Source organism: Paroedura picta, chromosome 2 (genome assembly GCF_049243985.1).
Source record: "Paroedura picta isolate Pp20150507F chromosome 2, Ppicta_v3.0, whole genome shotgun sequence".
Lineage (NCBI taxonomy): Eukaryota > Metazoa > Chordata > Lepidosauria > Squamata > Gekkonidae > Paroedura > Paroedura picta.
The window spans coordinates 23,213,333-23,233,196 of record NC_135370.1 but is presented as its reverse complement, the minus strand read 5'-3'; the positions used below and the strand labels follow the sequence as shown (position 1 = coordinate 23,233,196).

General features: G+C 44.2%; 1 protein-coding gene across 1 annotated transcript in view; it reads left to right on the top strand.

Annotated features, from left to right (window-relative positions):
- The window catches only part of COL5A2 (collagen type V alpha 2 chain), a 198,267-nt gene that overhangs the window by 146,039 nt on the left and 32,364 nt on the right, over positions 1-19,864 (top strand). Inside the window, exons 19-31 of the mRNA XM_077319445.1 lie at positions 1,067-1,165; positions 2,410-2,454; positions 3,030-3,128; positions 4,250-4,303; positions 6,820-6,927; positions 8,567-8,620; positions 9,998-10,096; positions 10,866-10,919; positions 13,269-13,367; positions 13,456-13,509; positions 13,626-13,679; positions 14,991-15,044; positions 18,546-18,599. Of these exons, the coding sequence (XP_077175560.1) occupies positions 1,067-1,165; positions 2,410-2,454; positions 3,030-3,128; positions 4,250-4,303; positions 6,820-6,927; positions 8,567-8,620; positions 9,998-10,096; positions 10,866-10,919; positions 13,269-13,367; positions 13,456-13,509; positions 13,626-13,679; positions 14,991-15,044; positions 18,546-18,599 (927 nt within the window). The remainder of the gene's footprint in view (positions 1-1,066; positions 1,166-2,409; positions 2,455-3,029; positions 3,129-4,249; positions 4,304-6,819; positions 6,928-8,566; positions 8,621-9,997; positions 10,097-10,865; positions 10,920-13,268; positions 13,368-13,455; positions 13,510-13,625; positions 13,680-14,990; positions 15,045-18,545; positions 18,600-19,864) is intronic.

Here is a 19,864-nt window from a genome sequence, read left to right as displayed (position 1 = left end):
TTGGAGGCCTCCCATCCAAATACTAGCCAGGGTCAGCCCTGATTAGCATCTGAAATCTGATTGGGCTTCCCTGGGCTATCCAGATCAGGGTAGTCCTAGAATTGCCAGCAACACATGTAGTATGGACCTCAAAACAGCCTAATTTGGGGGTTGTTTATCGCACTGCTTGTGAAAAACTTTAAAAACAAAAAGAGTGGGAATAACATAGCCTGGGTGTGTGTGTATGTGTTATAGAACCCCAAACTACACTTCACTCATGGAATGGCCTTTGCTGTCTCATCCTTTGGAAGGGAAGTCCCTTCCAAGAGCCAGTTGTAAGGGCTGAGGAATGTTGTAGAAAGATGCATGATGGGACATGGGGAGGAGGAATCAATAATTCTCTTCATAGCAGGAATGCTTGTCTCATGCAAAAGGTATATTGCAACTCTGGTTTAAGAGTTTCCTGGAGATTTGGGGGCAGATGCTAGGGAGGGCAGAGTATGGGAAGAGGAGGGAGCACAGTGGGGATGGAATGCCATTGAGTCCTCCCTCTATGGCCGCCATTTTGTGGTCTGGAGGTCAGCTGTGATTCTGGGAGAACACTAGGCTGCGTCTAGAGCTTCGCAGTCCTCATTTCAATTGTGGATATAGCACTGTATTACAAAGCTTTGCCTTGTTATGGAACAGAGGAGAACAGAGAATGAGGAAATCTATGGCTGCCATTGATGGCACCTGATGTATAAGCTCAGTGACCAGTGCCCATTCTGCACACATAGGATAATGCACTTTCAACTTACTTTTGCAGCTGGATTTTCCTGCGCAGAACAGGAAAATGTACTTGGAAAGTGCATTGAAAGTGGATTATCTAATGAATGCGGAATGGACCCAGATACCAGTTTGAATCGAAGTGATCTAGCAAGGTTCTTTGTGGTGAATTTCCAGTTGTCACCAGTAGAACCTCTTTTAAAGGATGTATTTACTGAGAATCTTGAGTTGTTAGACATGATGATTGTGCCCTCCTCCAGAGCTTGAGGATTCTGTGATTCAAAAAGTCTAACATTTTTTTCTTTCTGACCTGAAAATTCAGGGTGAAGCTGGCCCAACAGGAGCACGTGGTCCAGAAGGCCCTCAGGGACAAAGAGGAGAAACGGGTCTACCAGGTCCAGCAGGGTCATTTGGCCTTCCTGTAAGTTCATCTGTCCTTCTTTTATTTCTGAGTTCTCTCTGAAGCAACTAGAACCTCTTCCTGGTCATCTGGCTTTCTTTGGGGGTGGAATATTGCAACCCCCTTCACACACACTCTGAAGTGGTATAGTCCAGACAGAGCAGTACCAATCTAGTAAGAACCTTGACTAAGCCAAACATGGGCAGACCTACTTCCTGTTTGTTTTGACTTTGCTACTACTTGTATCAATCAATCAATCTTTATTTTACAGTCATTCAGACCAAAATTACTATTAGACTTGTAAATAGTAAATCTTTCACAGGTTAGCATAGTCCTTCAACATACTTATGTACAAATATTGTCTTGAAATTACATAGAAATATCAACTATATATATTTTTAGAGTAATTACTAATGTGCAACACTTCATGCCTCTCCGTCTCTCTCCATATTTGTGTGTGTGTGTACACACATATATGTATACATATCAATCTTAAACTTATTTTGTTGTTTTTAAATACATGATATGTCAATTATAACTGAGCAAATTAAACTGTTTTAATTGGCACATTTGTAGAATCAAATGTATAAGTTTTCTAGAAGGAAAATTGCAAATATGCTGAATATGGGGAGGGGGACCAGTAAGTCCCACAATGAGAACAGGAGTCCTCACTGGCAATGCAATGATATCACTGGCAATGTGTTGACATCACTCTGTGTGAACCTGGAAGTGATGTCAGCATGTTGCCAGGGTCAGCTAGGCATTTGGGTGAAACTCGATGTTTAAAGTAGGGTTCCCTGGCAATGTGCCTACGGCCCTTCCAGGTGCTCAGGAAGTGTCGCCAGCATGTCAGGACTGTTGCTGCTGTTCCTTCCTGTTTCCAGCCATTCCTCCCTCCACTGGCTCCCCCCCCCCCCCCGGATATATATGCACGCATGTATGCACACACAGAAAATCAGGGTGTACAAATAACTTCAGTGTAGAACTGCATAGCCTGCCTCTCTGGCTTTGATTTTTATTTACAGTTACATATTTACACTTAGACAGCTGGAGTTATCTGTTCCATGGATGCAAACAAATCTAACCCCCATAGTTTGGAAATGTCAGCAGTAAATACACAGAAATGGAAACTTCTCAATTTTTTTGCTTCTCTTTGAAAGCAAGAGCTCAGGAAGGAGATTCTGAAACATTTTCCTGAAGTTTTTTTTTTTTAATGCTGGGATGAAACTTGCCTATAATGATAAATGTATTGTTGCTATTTCTAGGGGTCCCAAGGTACAGATGGTTCCCCTGGCACAAAAGGACCCTCGGTAAGTATTTTCTTGATTTATTACCTGGATGTCCCATCTTTCTTCCATGGAACTGATCAGACCCAACCCTCCTTAGCTATAGCAAAGTTTCTCCATTGGTCCACTTATGATATAGATGGTGGAAAGTGCCATCAAATCACTGTTGACTTATGGCAACTCCATAGGCTTTCAAGGCCAGAGATGAACAGTAGTGGTTTTCCATTGCATGCCTCTGCTTAACTACCCTAGGTTTCCTTGGTGGCCCTCCAGCTTAGTGCTAACCAGGGCTGATGCTGCTTAGCTTCTGAGATTTGATGAGCCCAAGCTAATCTTGCCCATCCAAGTTGCTAACCTCCAGGTGACAGAGATTGGATCACCTGGAAAAAAATGTCTGTTTTGGAAGATGGACTCTATGACTCTGTACCCCACTGAAGTCCCTCCCCACCACAAACCCCACCCTCAAAATCTCTGGATATTTTCTACCCCCATACTTTGACATTCAGGTCAAAGCCTGATCATATCAGACATACAGGTAGTCCTTTTACTGTTCTGTCTTCCACTCTGTAGATCTGGTTAACCATGTATTTGTTTTGTAGGGATCTCCAGGTACTTCAGGGCCACCTGGCTCACCAGGCCCACCTGGCTCCACAGGACCTCAAGGCAGCACAGGCCCACCTGGCATCCGAGGACAAATGGTAAAGTGTCCATCACAGCCTTTCTCAATTTTTTACCATTGAGAAACCCCTGAAACATTCTTCAGGCTTCGAGAAACTTCAGATGTTTCACGATGGTGCAGAATATGGTTCAGAAGCATAGTGGTATACACGTCCACCCGGGGCCCCTCCCCTTTCCACCACCTCCTGGCCCATCATAGGCCATTTTGGGAGGGGAGGGCAGGTTGACATGACCATATATATCAGGGGTAGTCAACCTGTAGTCCTCCAGATGTCCATGGACTACAATTCCCATGAGCCCCTGCCAGCAAATGCTGGCAGGGGCTCATGGGAATTGTCGTCCATGGACATCTGGAGGACCACAGGTTGACTACCCCTGATATATATCACCCAATACATTTTTAACAATTACAAAAATTAATTAATTCCCACCCATTTGGAAACCCTTTCAGGGCCTTCAAGAAACTCCAGAGTTTCATGAAACTATGGCTGAGAAATCCTGGTGTATCATACTGGAGAGGGCAGGGATCAGCAACAAACCATTAAAGACTGATAAAAGTGAAGAGGATTATGAAATGATGTTAGCTCTAGCTATTCTTAGGCATCCATTACATAATCATATAAGGCTTCCTTCTACTGAAACTGACCTTTGGTCCATCAAGGCCAGTACTGTCTACTCAGCTGCTCTTCTGGGTTTCAGACCCCTCACCTCTTGTCTGGTCTCCTAAGTTGGAGATGCTGGGGATTGAACTAGGGACCTTCTGCATGTCAAGAAGATGCTCTCCCACTGAGCCATGGCCTCTGCCTATTCTAATTCTAGGGGACCTCAAAGAATAACAGAGGCATGTTTACTAAATACATAAGAGCCCTAATGAATAACTTTTTAAAAAATTCTGGACACTATAAATACCCTGAGACAATGGTTCCTTGGTTATAATGTTTTCTGTTTCTGCCAAACTGTAGGGGTTGCTTATGCCCTGTGAATATTGAGTATAAGTCCCAGAAATGATTTCATCTACACATCAACCTTTATTGACATGCAAAACTGTATAAATGAATTTAGTGGAATCAGGGGGCTGAGAATAGCAGAGGAGATTAGGACAGTGTGGATATCTGCTTTAATGAGTAATATTTGCTCTCAGGGAGACCCTGGAGTTCCTGGTTTCAAAGGAGAAGCGGGTCCCAAAGGAGAACCTGTAAGTGTTAAACTAGGTGACCAATAATCTTTCTTTTCTTTTGTTAAAAAACCTCGGTTTCCTTTAACACATGCTCATTTCAGTTTTTGTGCTTCCTTTCTTTACTGACACAAATATAAGCAGTCCGATTTGCAGCTTTTAGCAAATTATGTTAAGGGTGATGTTTAACATCTCGAATGAGTCAGCTCTACTTGAAAAGGATGGTTTCTAGACCACAACATGAAACCTCTCCAGGACTTCTGCAGAAATCTTGCTGCTAATGCAAGGCACCTGCTGACTCAACTCCTCCTGCGGGCCAAGTATTTTTAGAAAGGGTGTGGGGCCAGGTGGAAATTTTGCCAGTAAGGCTTCTGATTAGCCACTAGAGATTTGATTGACTGTGCAGATTTTAAAAAAAAACATTGCTTTGGGAGCATCTGTCACCAGGCACAAGGATCTTCACTGGGTGAGAGAAGGCAAGTTGCGGCAGCCATTTTGTGGCCAGCTCGGCCTCCTGCGGTAGCCATTTTGTGCTTATGCCAACCACACTGTCAGAATTACAAAAGTGCCGACAAATTCAAAAAGGTTGGGGTCTCCTGTGCTAATGTAATATCTGACCCAAATTGAAAGGCAGTGGGGTGCTGAGTTAGACCAGGGGTAGTCAAACTGCGGCCCTCCAGATGTCCATGGACTACAATTCCCAGGAGCCCCCTGCCAGCATTTGCTGGCAGGGGGCTCCTGGGAATTGTAGTCCATGGACATCTGGAGGGCCGCAGTTTGACTACCCCTGAGTTAGACTTTTGATAAGTAGTATAGTTCTCAAAGTAATTAAGTAATTAATTATTATAATGTGTAGGTGGATTGCATAGTCCCTTTTGCATTTCACTTTCTTTTAAGGGTTATATTTATTATTTATTTATTTTATTTACTGTATTTATATGCCGCCCTCCCCAAAGGCCCAGGTCGGTTCACATACAACAGAAACAAAACAGAAGGTCTTGAACGTAGAAAAAAGTTTGTGGGATAAATTAAACCAAAAAATACTTGAATTCAAGAGTAGGATTGCATCAAAGAAGGTCTTACGGAGGTCACCTTTTAAATCAGCATCTTTAGAACTGGTCCGCATCTTCATTAATCATACCTATGGATGTATATCTTTAATAAATGTATGGCAACACGGTATTACTTGAATATATGACATTGCTTACCATCAACAAATTTAATCATGTTCTCCCATTGGTTTTGTTACCTAAGTTACCTCATTTATCACCCACCTTTCTCATCGAGAAGGTGAATTAAAAAAAAAACATTCGGTAAAGACCAGTATAATACATCCAATGAACAATGGACTAAAACTGGAAGACACCATTAGAAAAGAGGAAAATAAAAAGAACAGTATAATATCTAGTAAACAAGGCAGTGGAAGGAAGGAGCAGAAGATGAATAGCCATCCCACCCCATGTGCACAAAGCAATTAAGAAAGCTTAATTAATTTTCCAAAGCCCAGATTATTGACTTAATTAGCAATGATTGGATACAGTATAGCAGTGCTACTTTTGGTGGTTAATGAATGATTATGAGCAGTACCAATGGACAGATCTGGAATTTGGTGATCATTGCATTCCAGTGTGCCAAATGATTATTCTCTACCCTAGAGGCACTGGTAGCTCTTGAAGGGTCACTGATGGCTGGCTTTCCCTGCTGTTGCACAGCTGCTGTGGGGAGATTACTTCCCCAAGCACTGCAGGGCCTTGAGGGGAGCCACATTTAGCCCAGTTAATAACACCCGTTGGGGACTATTGGGCTCTTAAAGACAGCAGGGGGCGAAAACACAGAATCTCCCCCTCCCACTCCTGGAACGATGGTCCTGGTTTGAATTTGCCCCTGCTGGGGAAGAAGATTTCAAAAGAGATTCAAAGGGTTCTCCCAACCTGCCTTGTGGCCAAACATATTGTGTATCAAAAGAGGCCGTGACCAAGGCCACCTGATAAGCTCACTGGTCCAAGTCCAGGATCCTATCCACACTGGCTCTCACTTGCATCTTGGTACCTTGGGCCAGTGCCTAAGTTCGAACTTATAAACCATTTGAAGTTATAGGAAAAACCGTGGAAAAACCGAAAAGATAACTCCCCATTCTTTATAGATGTCTCCTGTTGTACAAGGCATTGGGTTTCAAAAACACAGTTGAACTGTTGGTTTAGTTTGTATATACAGGAACATCTGATATGTCGGAAGGAAAATATATATATACGCACACATCACACAAGTGAATAATTACAGTGTATTTTCTGGGCCGGTGCTCCAGACGGATGGGCTGCGTGCCAGCAAACAAACAAGGATCTGTGAAAGGATGCAGAATGCTGTCCATTTGGATACTGTCGCTTCGTGAAACCTAATTTAGGGATGAACCCAGGAAAAAGATGCCAGCTGCATGCTGAACAGTAGCTGCTCCTTCTGATTCCCATCTTGTGAACTGCGCTGTGACAGCATCATGGCTGCATGCATTTATGTGATATGTATGTTATCTTTTTCTCTAGGGTCCACATGGTCCTCAGGGCCTAATTGGACCTGTAGGTGAAGAAGGGAAAAGAGGTCCCCGTGGAGATCCAGGATCGGTTGGTCCTCCAGGAGTGGTGGGAGAAAGGGTAAGGGGGTCACTGGGAAACTTACAAATGGGCTTTCGCTGGAATGTTTCGAGATGTCTGACTGCCCGAAACAAATCCAAAAGGGTTATTCCAATTTACATGCGTGGCCTGGCGTTGTTGTTACAGACAAATAAAATTACTAATTGCTTTAATAGCCTCCCCTTTAATGATCTCCCCCAAATTGGCAGCCTTCGGTGGGTTACCTCATGCTCCTTTATGTGAGGGGTTAGGGGGCTATTGACAACCAAAACAAGTCAATTCCCTTCCAAAATTAAACAAGCAGCCTTTGAACCAGTAGAAAAGAACAAGATTTCAGTAGCAGCAGTTTACGGACTAACGAGGTTTGTGGCAGGGTTGGAGCTTTCATGAATCACTGCCTAATTCTTCAGTAGGAAAGAGCCAGAGTCCACGAGCACCTTAAAGACTAACAAGATTAATGGCTTTGGTAATTCCCTGCCCACTTCTTCAGTAGAAAAGAGCCAGAGCCCACGAGCACCTAAAAGACTATCAAGATCAATGGCTTTGGTAAGTCCCTGCACACTTCTTCAGTAGTAAGGAGCCAGAGTCCACAAGCACCTTAAAGGCTAACAAACCAATGGCTTAGGTAAGTCCCTGCCCTTCAGTAGGAAAGAGCCGGGGTCCATGAGCACCCTAAAGACTAACAAGATTAATGGGTTTGTCCCAAGCCTTTCAGTAGGAAAGAGCCAGAGTCCACAAGCACCTTAAAGACTAACGAGATTATTGGCTTTGGTAAATCCCTGCCCACTTCTTCAGTAGGAAAGAGCCAGAGTCCACGAACACCTTAATCTGTGGCAGGGAAGTTGTGTTCATGAGTCACTGTTCACTTACTGAATATTATGGGTTGGATCATTCCAGTTTTCCCACAGGCAAAAGGCAGAGGAATGGCAGTCTTCTATGTTCTGAAAACAACTTCTACGTTCTGCAAAAACATTTTGTCCACACAGGTGATCCCTAATATAGCTTTTGGAGAAGTTCCAGATAAAAAGAAAAAAGAGTGCCCCAAGTCATGTGACTCTAGCCTACAAACTGAGAGACAAGTCCTATATATCAGGTTCCATTACCCTGACTAGGGGATTCCCTGCCCCCAACTCCTGTTGCCAGCTCCTCTCTGATTGGCAGCAGGAGAGAGTTTTTTAATGGCAGTATCACATGAGCTGCTACGTCACTTCCGGTGAAAACCTGCAAGTGACGTAGGGTAACTAGGAATTACCCTACATCACTTCCGGGTTTTGACCATCAATGTTGTAGCGATGCATGTGACATTGCAGACTCCCAGTCTGCAGACTCCCAGTCCTCACAGTCCTCCTGCTGGTTGACCGGCACTTCTTGTCATGCCTAATTCTCGATCCTTTGGGGCCTCTCTGCAAGACCTTATCTAGATTCCCCCTGTCCATCCCTGCTTGTGGGCATCCCTTGAGAGCTTCTAACTTCTGTGTACCAGAAATGGGGAAACGGGAAACAAACAGTAATCAGATGCTCAGGACATAATGGCCATGCATATGAATATTAACTGAGAATGGGAATTAACGTCTATCATCACACGCTGCCACAATTGCCCAATTATTTTAATTTGCATGCAATCTTGGTTAGATAACATATTTATGCTTTCATTCGACAGGGCCCTCCTGGGAATCGTGGTTTTCCAGGCTCTGATGGCTTGCCAGGACCCAAGGTAAGGTGACACAAAGGAGCAAAATACCTGCAAAGATGAGGGCCTGTTATGGGGAGAGGAAGGGAAGGTATTGTCAGCTGCTGTGAGACACAGGAGGCCTGCTGGGGGATCTTAGGCCAGTTCCAATTCTCTCAGGACTCAGCCCCACCTGCCTCACAGGGTATCTGTTGCGGGGAGAGGAAAGGAAGGCCATTGTCAGCTACTCTGAGACTCCTTCAGATAGGAAAAAGTGGAGTACAAAATAGCAGCTCTTCTCCTTAATATCTGGAAATCAGTTCAAGAGGAATGCTCCATTGATAGGATGGAGCACTGAAATGTGAAACCACTTGTCAGCTTGCAGCCAGTCCTTATTTTCCATGAGTTCCTGGGAATTGCATCACTGGTAGAACATGTTAGAATGCACTGCATTTGCTGTGCTGCATTGGGTTGCCAACCTCCAGGTGGAGTCTGGATACCTCATGGAATATAAACTGAACTATGATCCGTTTCCCAAGAGTAAATGGCTGCTTTGGAGGGTGGACTCCATGACATTATACTCCATTGATGTCCTCTCCTCTACAAACTTGGCCTCCTCAGGCTCCACCCCCAATCAGTTTCCCAACCTGGAGCTTTCCCTCCCCAAACTCCTCTCTCCTGAAATCTCCAAGAATTTCCGCAGCTATGCTGAGCAACTGTAAGTAGAGAGGAGCATGAATCAGTTCACAGATTAAACTTCATAGTGAATTTTGGCCAGTTTGTGCTTTGTGAAGCAATGTTTGTGATCTGTAGAGCTGCAACTATGAACTTCAGGGCAGTTCAAGACAGTTCTCGAAGGACAGAAGGCAGAGGTTTAAATGGCTTGGGGACATTTCATACCCTGCTTTCTGCTCTTGATGAAAAGCAGCTGAGCAGTGGGAAGTAGAAAGCAGGGGTTAAATGGTTCTGAGCCATTTCCCCCCTTGCTTTCTGCTTCCTGGAAAAAGCAATGGGGAGCAGAAAGCAGGGTTCACAAACTAAACTGGTATCCGTGAATCAATACAAATGAACATATTAGTTTGTGGTTCAGCCACGAAACACTAACTGAACTGAAAAATGTCATTCATGCCCACCCCTAGCTGTAGATCACATGGTAGGAATCAAGGCCACACTGCCATATCACTAAATTGTGACTGGTTGAAGTGATATATTTTAGGACTGATTCAAGTTATGCCAAGAAACCTTCATATTTGTTGGCTGGCAAGCTTGTATATATATATTTTAGGAAAACAAATTAATTTGAAAGATGACATGGATTGTTTTTCAAGACCCGTTTTGGACAGGAAGAGAAATTCAACCATAACAATATGAACATCTTAGATTCAGAAGCCACTGATTAATTTTTTACTGCTTTCTTTGTAGGGATCCCAAGGAGAGCGTGGTCCTGCAGGGGCTTCGGGCCCGAAAGGAAGTCAGGGGGACCCTGGCCGTACCGGTGAACCTGGCCTTCCGGGTGCCAGGGTAAGGAAATTATGCCATTTTAGAAAATTGTCCACATTTCATATGTGTTGCAAAGACACAGAAGAACTACCAGCTTCAATCATTTCAGTATAATCTTAGACAAAGTTATATTGTCTAAGTTATATCTTCTAAGGCAGGAATAATCAAGCTGTAGCTCTCGTGATGTCTGTGGACTACAATTCCCATGAGCCCCTGCCAGCACATGCTGGCAGGGGCTCATGGGAATTGTAGTCCATGGACATCTGGAGAACTACAGTCTGGCCACTCCTGCTCCAATGGTATCACTCTTGCATTGTGAGATGAAGAACAAAAGACGGGGGGAAATCCCAGATGTTGACATCAAGCTTTCCATACATGGAGGTGTTAAGAAGGCAGTAGTTGTACTGCATCTTTTTAAAGCTGGTATGAACCGGCAGCAGGAAGCAATAGCTGCAGGCTAAATACTGAAGCAATATTTTAGATGCACCTTTTGAATATATAGATTCGTGTCCAGGGGCACCGTAGAGGCCAACCTATTCAGGGTATAATTTCTCGAGAGTTCAAGCTCCCTTCATCAGATACATGGCAAAGGGAACGTTGAGCCTCAAAAGCGCATACCCCCCATATTTTGTTGGTCCCGAAGGTACTCCTGGACTCAAAACTAGCTGTTCCACTGCTGACCAACATGGCTGCCTTCTGAATATCTTTTGAATATATGTGACTTTTTGGCTGAACGCAGCAATTAAGCACTGAATCGGTTCTCGTTTTGTAATGTCTGGCTGTCTTACAGGGTCTCACAGGAAATCCAGGCGTTTCCGGTCCAGAAGGCAAGTCAGGTCCTTTGGTAAGTAAGTTTTAAAAGTGTGGGAGAAGAAGGATTCAGCGTTTCAGATGAGCTAAATTCAAATCCAGCAGCACCTTCGAAGCTCCCCAGAGCCAAACTTTCTCTCGTCTCCTACAGATATGGCTACCTGCTGTCACTTTTCAGATAGCATTCTTCATCATATATTTATATTTATATTTATTTATAATTGAATTTATATTCCACCCCTCCCGACAATGTCAGTTCAGGGCGGCTTACTGAATAAAACGGGTCCACAGCCTGATAAAAAATCAACAATCCCCATCATCCTGCCTGCCTGCCTGCCTGCCTGCCTGCCTGCCTGCCTGCCTGCCTGCCTGCCTGCCTGCCTGCCTGCCTGCCTGCCTGCCTGCCTGCCTGCCTGTCTGCCTGTCTGTCTGTCTGTCTGTCTGTCTGTCTGTCTGTCTGTCTGTCTGTCTGTCTGTCTGTCTGTCTGTCTGTCTATCTATCTATCTATCTATCTATCTATCTATCTATCTATCTATCTATCTATCTATCTATCTATCTATCTATCTATCTATCTATCTGTGTGTCTGTGCATCCGTCCGTCCGTCCATCCATCCTTATATACTGCCCTCCCCGGAGGCTCAGGGCAGTTTACATAAAATGTATAAACAATACAAGAAACAATCCATAACATATAAATAACCATAACATGAATACTACTAACTGATAATTGTAACAATGGTAATAGTGCAAAAAGGTCCAGGAGCAGAACGCATTGATGGATTTCTGGGAGGGAGGGAGCAGGGACCTTGCAGATTTAAACAAATTTAAGCAGTTTTAACAAATGTAAACACATTGTTTAACAAATGTAAACAAATTGTTCAAATCAGATTTTAACAAATTTAAACAATTGAAAACAGTTCAAATAATAAGATGGCGGCATGGCGTCCAAAAGTACCCTCAATAACTTCCATGTTTCCACATCCAATAAAATTTCCTCTAATCTCTTTAAAACAATCCCCCAAACATCCAAGATGGTGGTGTACCACATATTCTTCAAAAATTTTTCCCAAACTCTGGGCATCGGTCTCAGCCCGATGGAATATAGCTGGCTGTAGGATAGAATCATGTTCTCAGCACAGTCTAACACCATACAGGAACCTAACAGCACAGTCTAACACCATACGGGAGGGGCGATCTAATACCGCGGAGCTCCCACCCAGCCTCAACCAAACGGCTGGCGGAAGAGCTCCATTTGCAGGCCCTGCGGAACTCAGAGAGTCCTCACAGGGCCTGCAGCTAGTCTGGGAGCTCATTCCACCAGGTAGGGGCCAGGACCGAAAAGGTCAAGGCCAGACTCTCCTCCCAAGGCCCCAGGACCCTCAGCAAATTCATACTTGCAGGGCGGAGTGGGTCCCGAAGGTAAATAGGGCCCAAGCCACATATGAGGGAAGCTACCCCATGGCCCTCGAGGGTCATGACCCACCAATTTCCCAGCAAGTCAAATGGATAATCTGCCCCTGGGTTAGCGTCTTAGTGCCCTTGAATTAATCATGTAGTCTCAGCCTAGCCAACCTCACAGGGTTATTATGAGGACAGAATAGAGAAGAGGGGAATTATGGAAATGACTTTGTGCCTGCATTGGGAGGACGGCAGGCTTTAAATGAAGTAAACAAAGGAAATAAATATATTGTTGGAATATACAAGCTCTGTCGATGATTCAACAGCATATGACAAATATCCTACAGGGGGCATCAGAGGAGATGTGTAGTTAGCATATTTAGATAGGAACTTCCTGGTATTTTTCAAATAATTTCCTCCTGGGTCTTGATTGGCTCAACTGGAGACTTCCTGTTCTTTTGATCACACTTCCTCCTTGCTTACCTCCTGGAGAACACAGTTAGTCAGCTGTTGGGACTATCTCCTCTCTCTTTACTAGGTTGTTTCTATTTTCAATTATGCTGTTGATTCTTTAAGCAGCTGGTGCCTCGTTCCTTTGTATATTTATACTCTGCCCACACATATAGGGATCCCCCCCCTGTTTTGGGTCTCTTTGAACCCCAATACTTAATAAGGCAGATGTGACTTGTGAGCTCTATCATGTTAATAAGAAGCAGCCACCTGGGATTGCTAATTTTATTTGGGTCATGGTGGGGGGAGAAAGGTGTGTTTAATTCTCTCCCACACCATTTGCCCTATCGGAATCACACCTCCACCTTGAAATTGTTATTGTTCCCATAAGGGAGACATACTGGTTAGGTATAGTTTTAAAACAATTGACACAAGATTTATTTTGAAATCGTGGGGGGCGGGGCAGGGGGAGGAGAGGTCATTGAGAGCAAACTATTTGTAATGTTCTTCATTAAATGTTTGACATTTGTGTAGGGTGCGCCAGGAGAAGACGGCCGTCCAGGCCCAGCAGGTTCCATTGGGATTAGAGGCCAGCCAGGGAGTATGGGCCTCCCCGGACCAAAAGGCAGTAGTGTAAGTAACATGTGTAATGATTGCTACTTATGTTTCAGATGAGCTATACATTGCTTTATGACCATAGCATACTATTTTTGCATACTAGGGGGACCCTGGAAAACCCGGAGAAGCTGGCAACGCAGGTGTCCCAGGACAGAGGGTGAGTTTCTCTCCCAAAACTTCTTTTTAAAAATTTTTGAGTAAAGAACACAGAATGTTCCACTTGAGTGTGCATGTGTTTGCTAAATTGGTTTCATTTTGTTCTTTTCATTTTAGGGAGCTCCTGGTAAAGATGGTGAAGTTGGCCCAGCTGGTCCTGTTGGACCCCCTGTAAGTCCCCAAGCAAAAGTGTTTGTGAACTTAGGTAGACACCAAAGGGCATCATCTGGGCATGGAATTGAGGTCACTGTGGGTGAACTGGTAGTTATGAATTTCCTGCATTCTGTAGAGAGTTGGACTAGGTCCCTTCCAAGTCTATGACTGTATGCTTCTGTTCTGTTTCTAATCTACTATTGTACCCATTACATTACTCAATGAAAACTACTGAAAGTGTTTCTGTGAAGTAAAGATATCAGGTATTTGGGCCTATATCCTTAGGGGAATGTGCTCCTTTCTTTGATTCTGCCTCCAGACAGAAGATTGAAGAATGCTCATGGTAGGGTTGCCAGCCTCCAGGCCAGTCCTGGAGACCCCCAAACACTGGGCTCTACCCCCCAAATATCCAGTTATTTCCAAACCCAGAGCTGGCAACTTTAATCATGGGAATTGAATAAGTATGAATAAATTAAGTTAATTGAGGGATTGTACAGGATGAATAGAAGTCCTATACAGTTGCTGAGCCTCTTGTGGCGCAGAGTGGTAAGGCAGCAGACATGCAGTCTGATAGCTCTGCCCATGAGGCTGGGAGTTCAATCCCAGCAGCCGGCTCAAGGTTGACTCAGCCTTCCATCCTTCCGAGGTCGGTGAAATGAGTACCCAGCTTGCTGGGGGGTAAACAGTAACGACTGGGGAAGGCACTGGCAAACCACCCCGTATTGAGTCTGCCATGAAAACGCTAGAGGGCATCACCCCAAGGGTCAGATATGACCCAGTGCTTGCACAGGGGATACCTTTACCTTTATACAGTTGCTGAAGCAAGACCATGAAAGGAAATGAGTGTATAGTTCTATCTGTAATGTCTCTTGACTTTTAACTGGTGTTTGTATTCCATTGTATTATTCAAGAGATTACCAATCCAGCAACAGTTCTCTGAAACTCTGTTGGAAAACGCACCATTTGCTTTTCAATTCAGGCCTCCGCTGCATTGTCTAGATTGTATGTTCATGGAAATTCAAGTGTTTTATACCCATGATTGCCTCTTGAGATAGAAGTGATGTATTTGGAGCAAGTGACATTTTAAAGGCATTGTTAGCTGCCATTGAACAAAAAAAGGATGCTTGAAGGATAATGGAGGAGTTGAACGGTCAGGTCTGTTTAGTTTATGCTTAGGTAACAGTATGTTTTTGCGGAGTCGAATTGCAAACAGGCTGCAATGGAATAAAGCTATGATGAGCATATTAAAATAAGCAGTGATTCGATCGTATTTAGAGATGACAATGAATATCCGGGCATCCTATAACTGCGTGTTGGTTTGTTTTTTAGGGACCAGCAGGAGAAAGAGGAGAGCAGGGACCTCCTGGTCCGACAGGATTTCAGGCAAGTTATTACCAGATGTATTTTAAATTTAATCTCTCCTGTCCCTATTGGGTTGTTTGGTGTATACAGCAGAGTTTTGCCCTGTTACAGAAGCGTGATACTAAATGACATAAATAAATCTCCCAAGAAGTATATTGCAGAAAAGGGAAACATGCATTTATTCAAATCGATCCAGATCACATTCAGGTTGCAGTGCAAAGAGAGAAAAAAGCCTAATCTAAAGAGTAATTTCCCTAGCACAAATGGCCAACTCATCCAAAATCACATTTGTGGGAATACGAGGGCGCTGTCTCTACAGAAGAGTCCAATAACAGTAGAAAGAACCTATCCTAAGCTATAATAAACATTTAAACAATTTAACCATAAATGTAAATAGAAATGTCTTATCTCTTCTTTTAATAGAACAACCAAAACGGCCTCCAGATTTAAACCGTTTTCAAAGGTCGTTTTGGTTGTCCTATTAAAAGAAGGAGCCTCTTGTGGCGCAGAGTGGTAAGGCAGCGATATGCTGTCTGGAGCTGTCTGCCCATGAGGTTGGGAGTTCGATCCCAGCAGCCGGCTCAAGGTTGACTCAGCCTTCCATCCTTCCGAGGTTGGTAAAATGAGTACCCAGCTTGCTGGGGGGTAAACGGTAATGACTGGGGAAGGCACTGGCAAACCACCCCGTATTGAGTCTGCCATGAAAACGCTAGAGGGCGTCACCCCAAGGGTCAGGCATGACTCGGTGCTTGCACAGGGGATACCTTTACCTTTACCTTTATTAAAAGAAGAGATAAGACATTTCTATTTACATTTAAAGAGCCTCTTGTGGCGCAAAGAGCCTCTTGTGGCGCAGAGTGGTAAGGCAGCCGTCTGAAAGCTTTGCCCATGAGGCTGGGAGTTCAATCCCAGCAGCCGGCTCAAGGTTGACTCAGCCTTCCATCCTTCCGAGGTCGGTAAAATGAGGACCCAGCTTGCTTTTGCTGGGGGGTAAACGGTAACGACTGGGGAAGGCACTGGCAAACCACCCCGTATTGAGTCTGCCATGAAAACGCTGGAGGGCGTCACCCCAAGGGTCAGACATGACTCGGTGCTTGCACAGGGGAAACCTTTACCTTTAACCTTTACCTATTTACATTTATGGTCAAATTGTTTAAATGTTTATTATAACCTAGTATAGGTTCTTTCTTCTGTTATTATACTCATTTTGAACCGTCCTCTTTTGGTGGTGTACTCTTAATCTACAGAAGAGTCCTGCAGAAACGTGTGTCTCCATGGAAGGCCATGTGAAGTGAGGGAGTGGGCAAAGCAAAAGAGGAGGGGTCAGAGGGCAGTTCCCAGGTTAAGATAAAGAGAGGCATCCCATTCAAGGAGGTAACACCTATATACACTTAGAATGGTGTAGTGCCCCCCAATGTCTGGGCATGCTGAGCTGCTTACTCCAACCACCTTAAGGATTTTTTTAGGTAATTAGTGATTTAATAACTTTTTTTGAGTTCCTTTGTGCAATAACTTTTTTTGAGTTCCTTTGTGTAGCCAGCTTAGTGTAGTGGTTAGGAGTGCAGACTTCTAATCTGGGTTTGATTTCCTGCTCCCCTGCATGCAACCAGCTGGGTGACCTTGGGCTTGCCACGCCACTGATAAAGCTGTTCTGACCGAGCAGGAATATCAAGGCTCTCTCAGCCTCCCCTCCTTCACAGGGTGTCTGTTGTGGGGAGAGGAAAGGGAGGACGACTGTAAGCCACTTTGAGACTCCTTCGGGTAGAGAAAAGCGGCGTATAAGAACCAACTCTTCTTCTTCTTCAGTAATATCTCTCAGCTTCGCCTCCCTCACAGGGTGTCAGTTGTGGGGAGAGGAAAGGGAAGCCACCTTGAAACTCCTGCTGGTAGAGAAAAGTAACATATAAGAACCAACTCTTCTTCTTCTTCTACAATCACAATGTTAACCAAACCATATATTTACTCCTGAATAAAGCAGAGCTGTCAACCAATGAATGTTTCCTAGATTCTACTGTTTAACTAGTTAATCAATGTAATTGGCTGCTATTTAAACAGCCCTCCATATTAATTAAAACTTCCATGCAAATGTGTTTTTGATCTGTGTAATAATTCACAATTTAATTAACAAAAACAGCATTCAGATAAAGGATTTAATTACCTCCATTTAATTACCTGTTAAACAGCTTCAGTGTGACCCCTCCCTTCCCAAAAGGATTAAGAGAGGTGCTGCTCATTGGTCAGTCCTTGAACTGCTAAAATAATATTTAAACTGAAATTTGTAGCCTTATAATAATAATAAACTCAGCCAAAAATGGAAAAATCTAGTAAATTCTGTCACGTAATAATAACTAGGGCTTATTAATTGCTACAGCATAGCTACAACTCTTGCTGAGTTAAGGACCCCATAGAATTTCCCCATTCTTTGCAAGGACATAAGTAACAACTTGTCTGAACACTGAAGCTCACACATGTTCCGTGTGAAGAAATAGTAGCGAAATGACGATTCACCCCTTTGTGATCTGGGGTCTCCGTAGGTTTGCCGGGCCTGGTCTGGTCACCAGCCAGAGACTGATGGGTGGGGGGGGGGAATGGCCATTGGAGACAACATGATCCTACTGCCAGGAAAACCTAGGAAATGACATCATGTCTCTCTAGGAATCACCATCATTACTCTGGTTTAATCATAGAGTTTCCAGTGATTTCTAGAGGTATGACTTTGCACCATAGACCTGACATCCATGGGAGGTGGTAACCCTTTACATTCCCAGGGGACTGGGAACCCTAGGCCTCCATACTTAAGGAATCTCCACCATGAATTCTGCAACAGCTTGTAAATCAGTCTCCCTTAGTTATATTATTTCCAGTGAAGTACAGCCATATTTTATGGGACTTTTCTATAGTGGCTCCTTCCCTCTGGATCAATCTGCTTGGATCCATGAAGAAGGCTCCCTCCCTGGCTGTTTTTTTTTTAAGGCTTGCTAAACAGTTTTTTCACCATGCCATGGTTATGGGCAGCAGACTCTAATCTGGAGAACCAGGTTAGATTCTTTACTCCTCCACGTGAAACTTGCTGGGTGACCTTGGGCCAGTTCTCTTAAGATTCTCTCAGCCCCACCTGCCTCTCAGTCCTACCTGCCTGTTGTGGGGAGAGGAAGGGAAGGTGATTGTCAGCCACTTTAGGACACACGAGGCCTGCTGGGTGACCTTGGGCCAGTCCCAGTTCTCTTGCAACTCTTTCCACTCCACCTGTCTCACAAGGTCCCAGTTGTGGGGAGAGGAAGGGAGGCTTTGAGACTACTTAGGGTTGAAAAAAGTGGGTATAAAACCAAATTCTTCTTTGTTCTACATCATCTTTTCAGACGCATCGTCTTGGGTTGTTTTTGGCTTATTTGTTGGACTGTGTTCTTATCTGGTGTTTTAAAAGTGTTTTGGATTGTACTGTATTGATTTTAATTTTGGACACTTTAAACATTGACACATTTGGAAAATAAATAAACGTTCTCCTTCAATTTTGTTTTCCAGGGCTTACCCGGCCCTCCAGGTCCTCCAGGGGAAGGAGGAAAACCAGGTGATCAGGTAAACATGTCTTGACCATCACAGTTTGCATCTGCCTCCATCGTCATTCTACTTGTGTATTACACTAATACTAGCTTCAAAGCCCGTTCCTTAGCAGGGCCAGGCTAGCAGGCCAACAGGCCCAGGCTAGCATGCCAAGAGGCCCTCATTAGCAGGCCCTCCACTATGGCCCTGTGCTCACGGCCCTCTCCCCTTACCCGCTACTGGCTCCAGGCACTGAGGTGCATCTGAGAGCAAAGAGGCTAGAGTCCAGGGACAGAGGGCGGGAGCTGCAGGGGCAGGGCCAAACCCTGATTGGCCCTATTCCAACTTGGACAGCCAGACATGTTTCACCCCCCCCAGGCTGTTTCACAAATATATAGAGGAACCATGGATAAGGATCTCCCATATTTTAGATTATTTCTGAACATGTACCTTCTACTGAATTTTATTTTATGCAAAGGATTAATTTATATTGTATTCTGATGATGGGTTGAAAGATTTGTGCTGGTCTATGACCATAATAATAATGAAGATTGGGAATAGCTCCCATGTTTACAAGGAACTGTGGGGCAGCATACAAACAAATCCATTTTCCCCAAAGAGTTTTGCCAGCTCTAAGACAAAGGATCCTCAATGTGGTTGAGTAGGCTTAACAACAGGGAGAATACAAATAGCAGACTACTGGAAATTAACACAATATGCCTATGTGACCCATAAGTGAGGTAGGCATGTCAGGGATATAGGGCTGAGGGGGTGATGCTCTGACTTTTGAGCAAAAACTTTATGGTAGAGTGTTTATGTCCTCAAGGGCTACATCGATACTAAGACCATTTCCGCACAAGAGCAAATTCCTGCAGTTTTCTAAAAGTACAAATTTTTTCCTCCTCAAGAGTAGATCCGAATTCCGTGCCCCCTTGCCCCATATTTTCCCAATCTTCCCTTACAGCTATTTCCCCCGAAACTTGACTCAGGGCCTTTTCGCACGGGGATCTTTGTTGCAAATTGTTTGCGGAATGAAAAATCGCCATTTAAAATAGTGGAATTCGTCGTTATGCATACCTGCCTTTGTAGTGGAATCAGTTGCGTTTTTTAGCGTTTCCCACAGGCTTCCGGTCTCGGCAGAAATCGCTAGAAAGGAAGCGCTATTGCCAAGCTCGTCCCGCCCCTGGCCGTCAAGCAGCCAATGGGCAGCCGTTAGCATGCTCCCAAACAGCCCCTTTCCCTTTAAGAAAGGTTTTTAAAAAAAAAAACAGACCCATAGCAACGAATCTAGGTAGATTCGT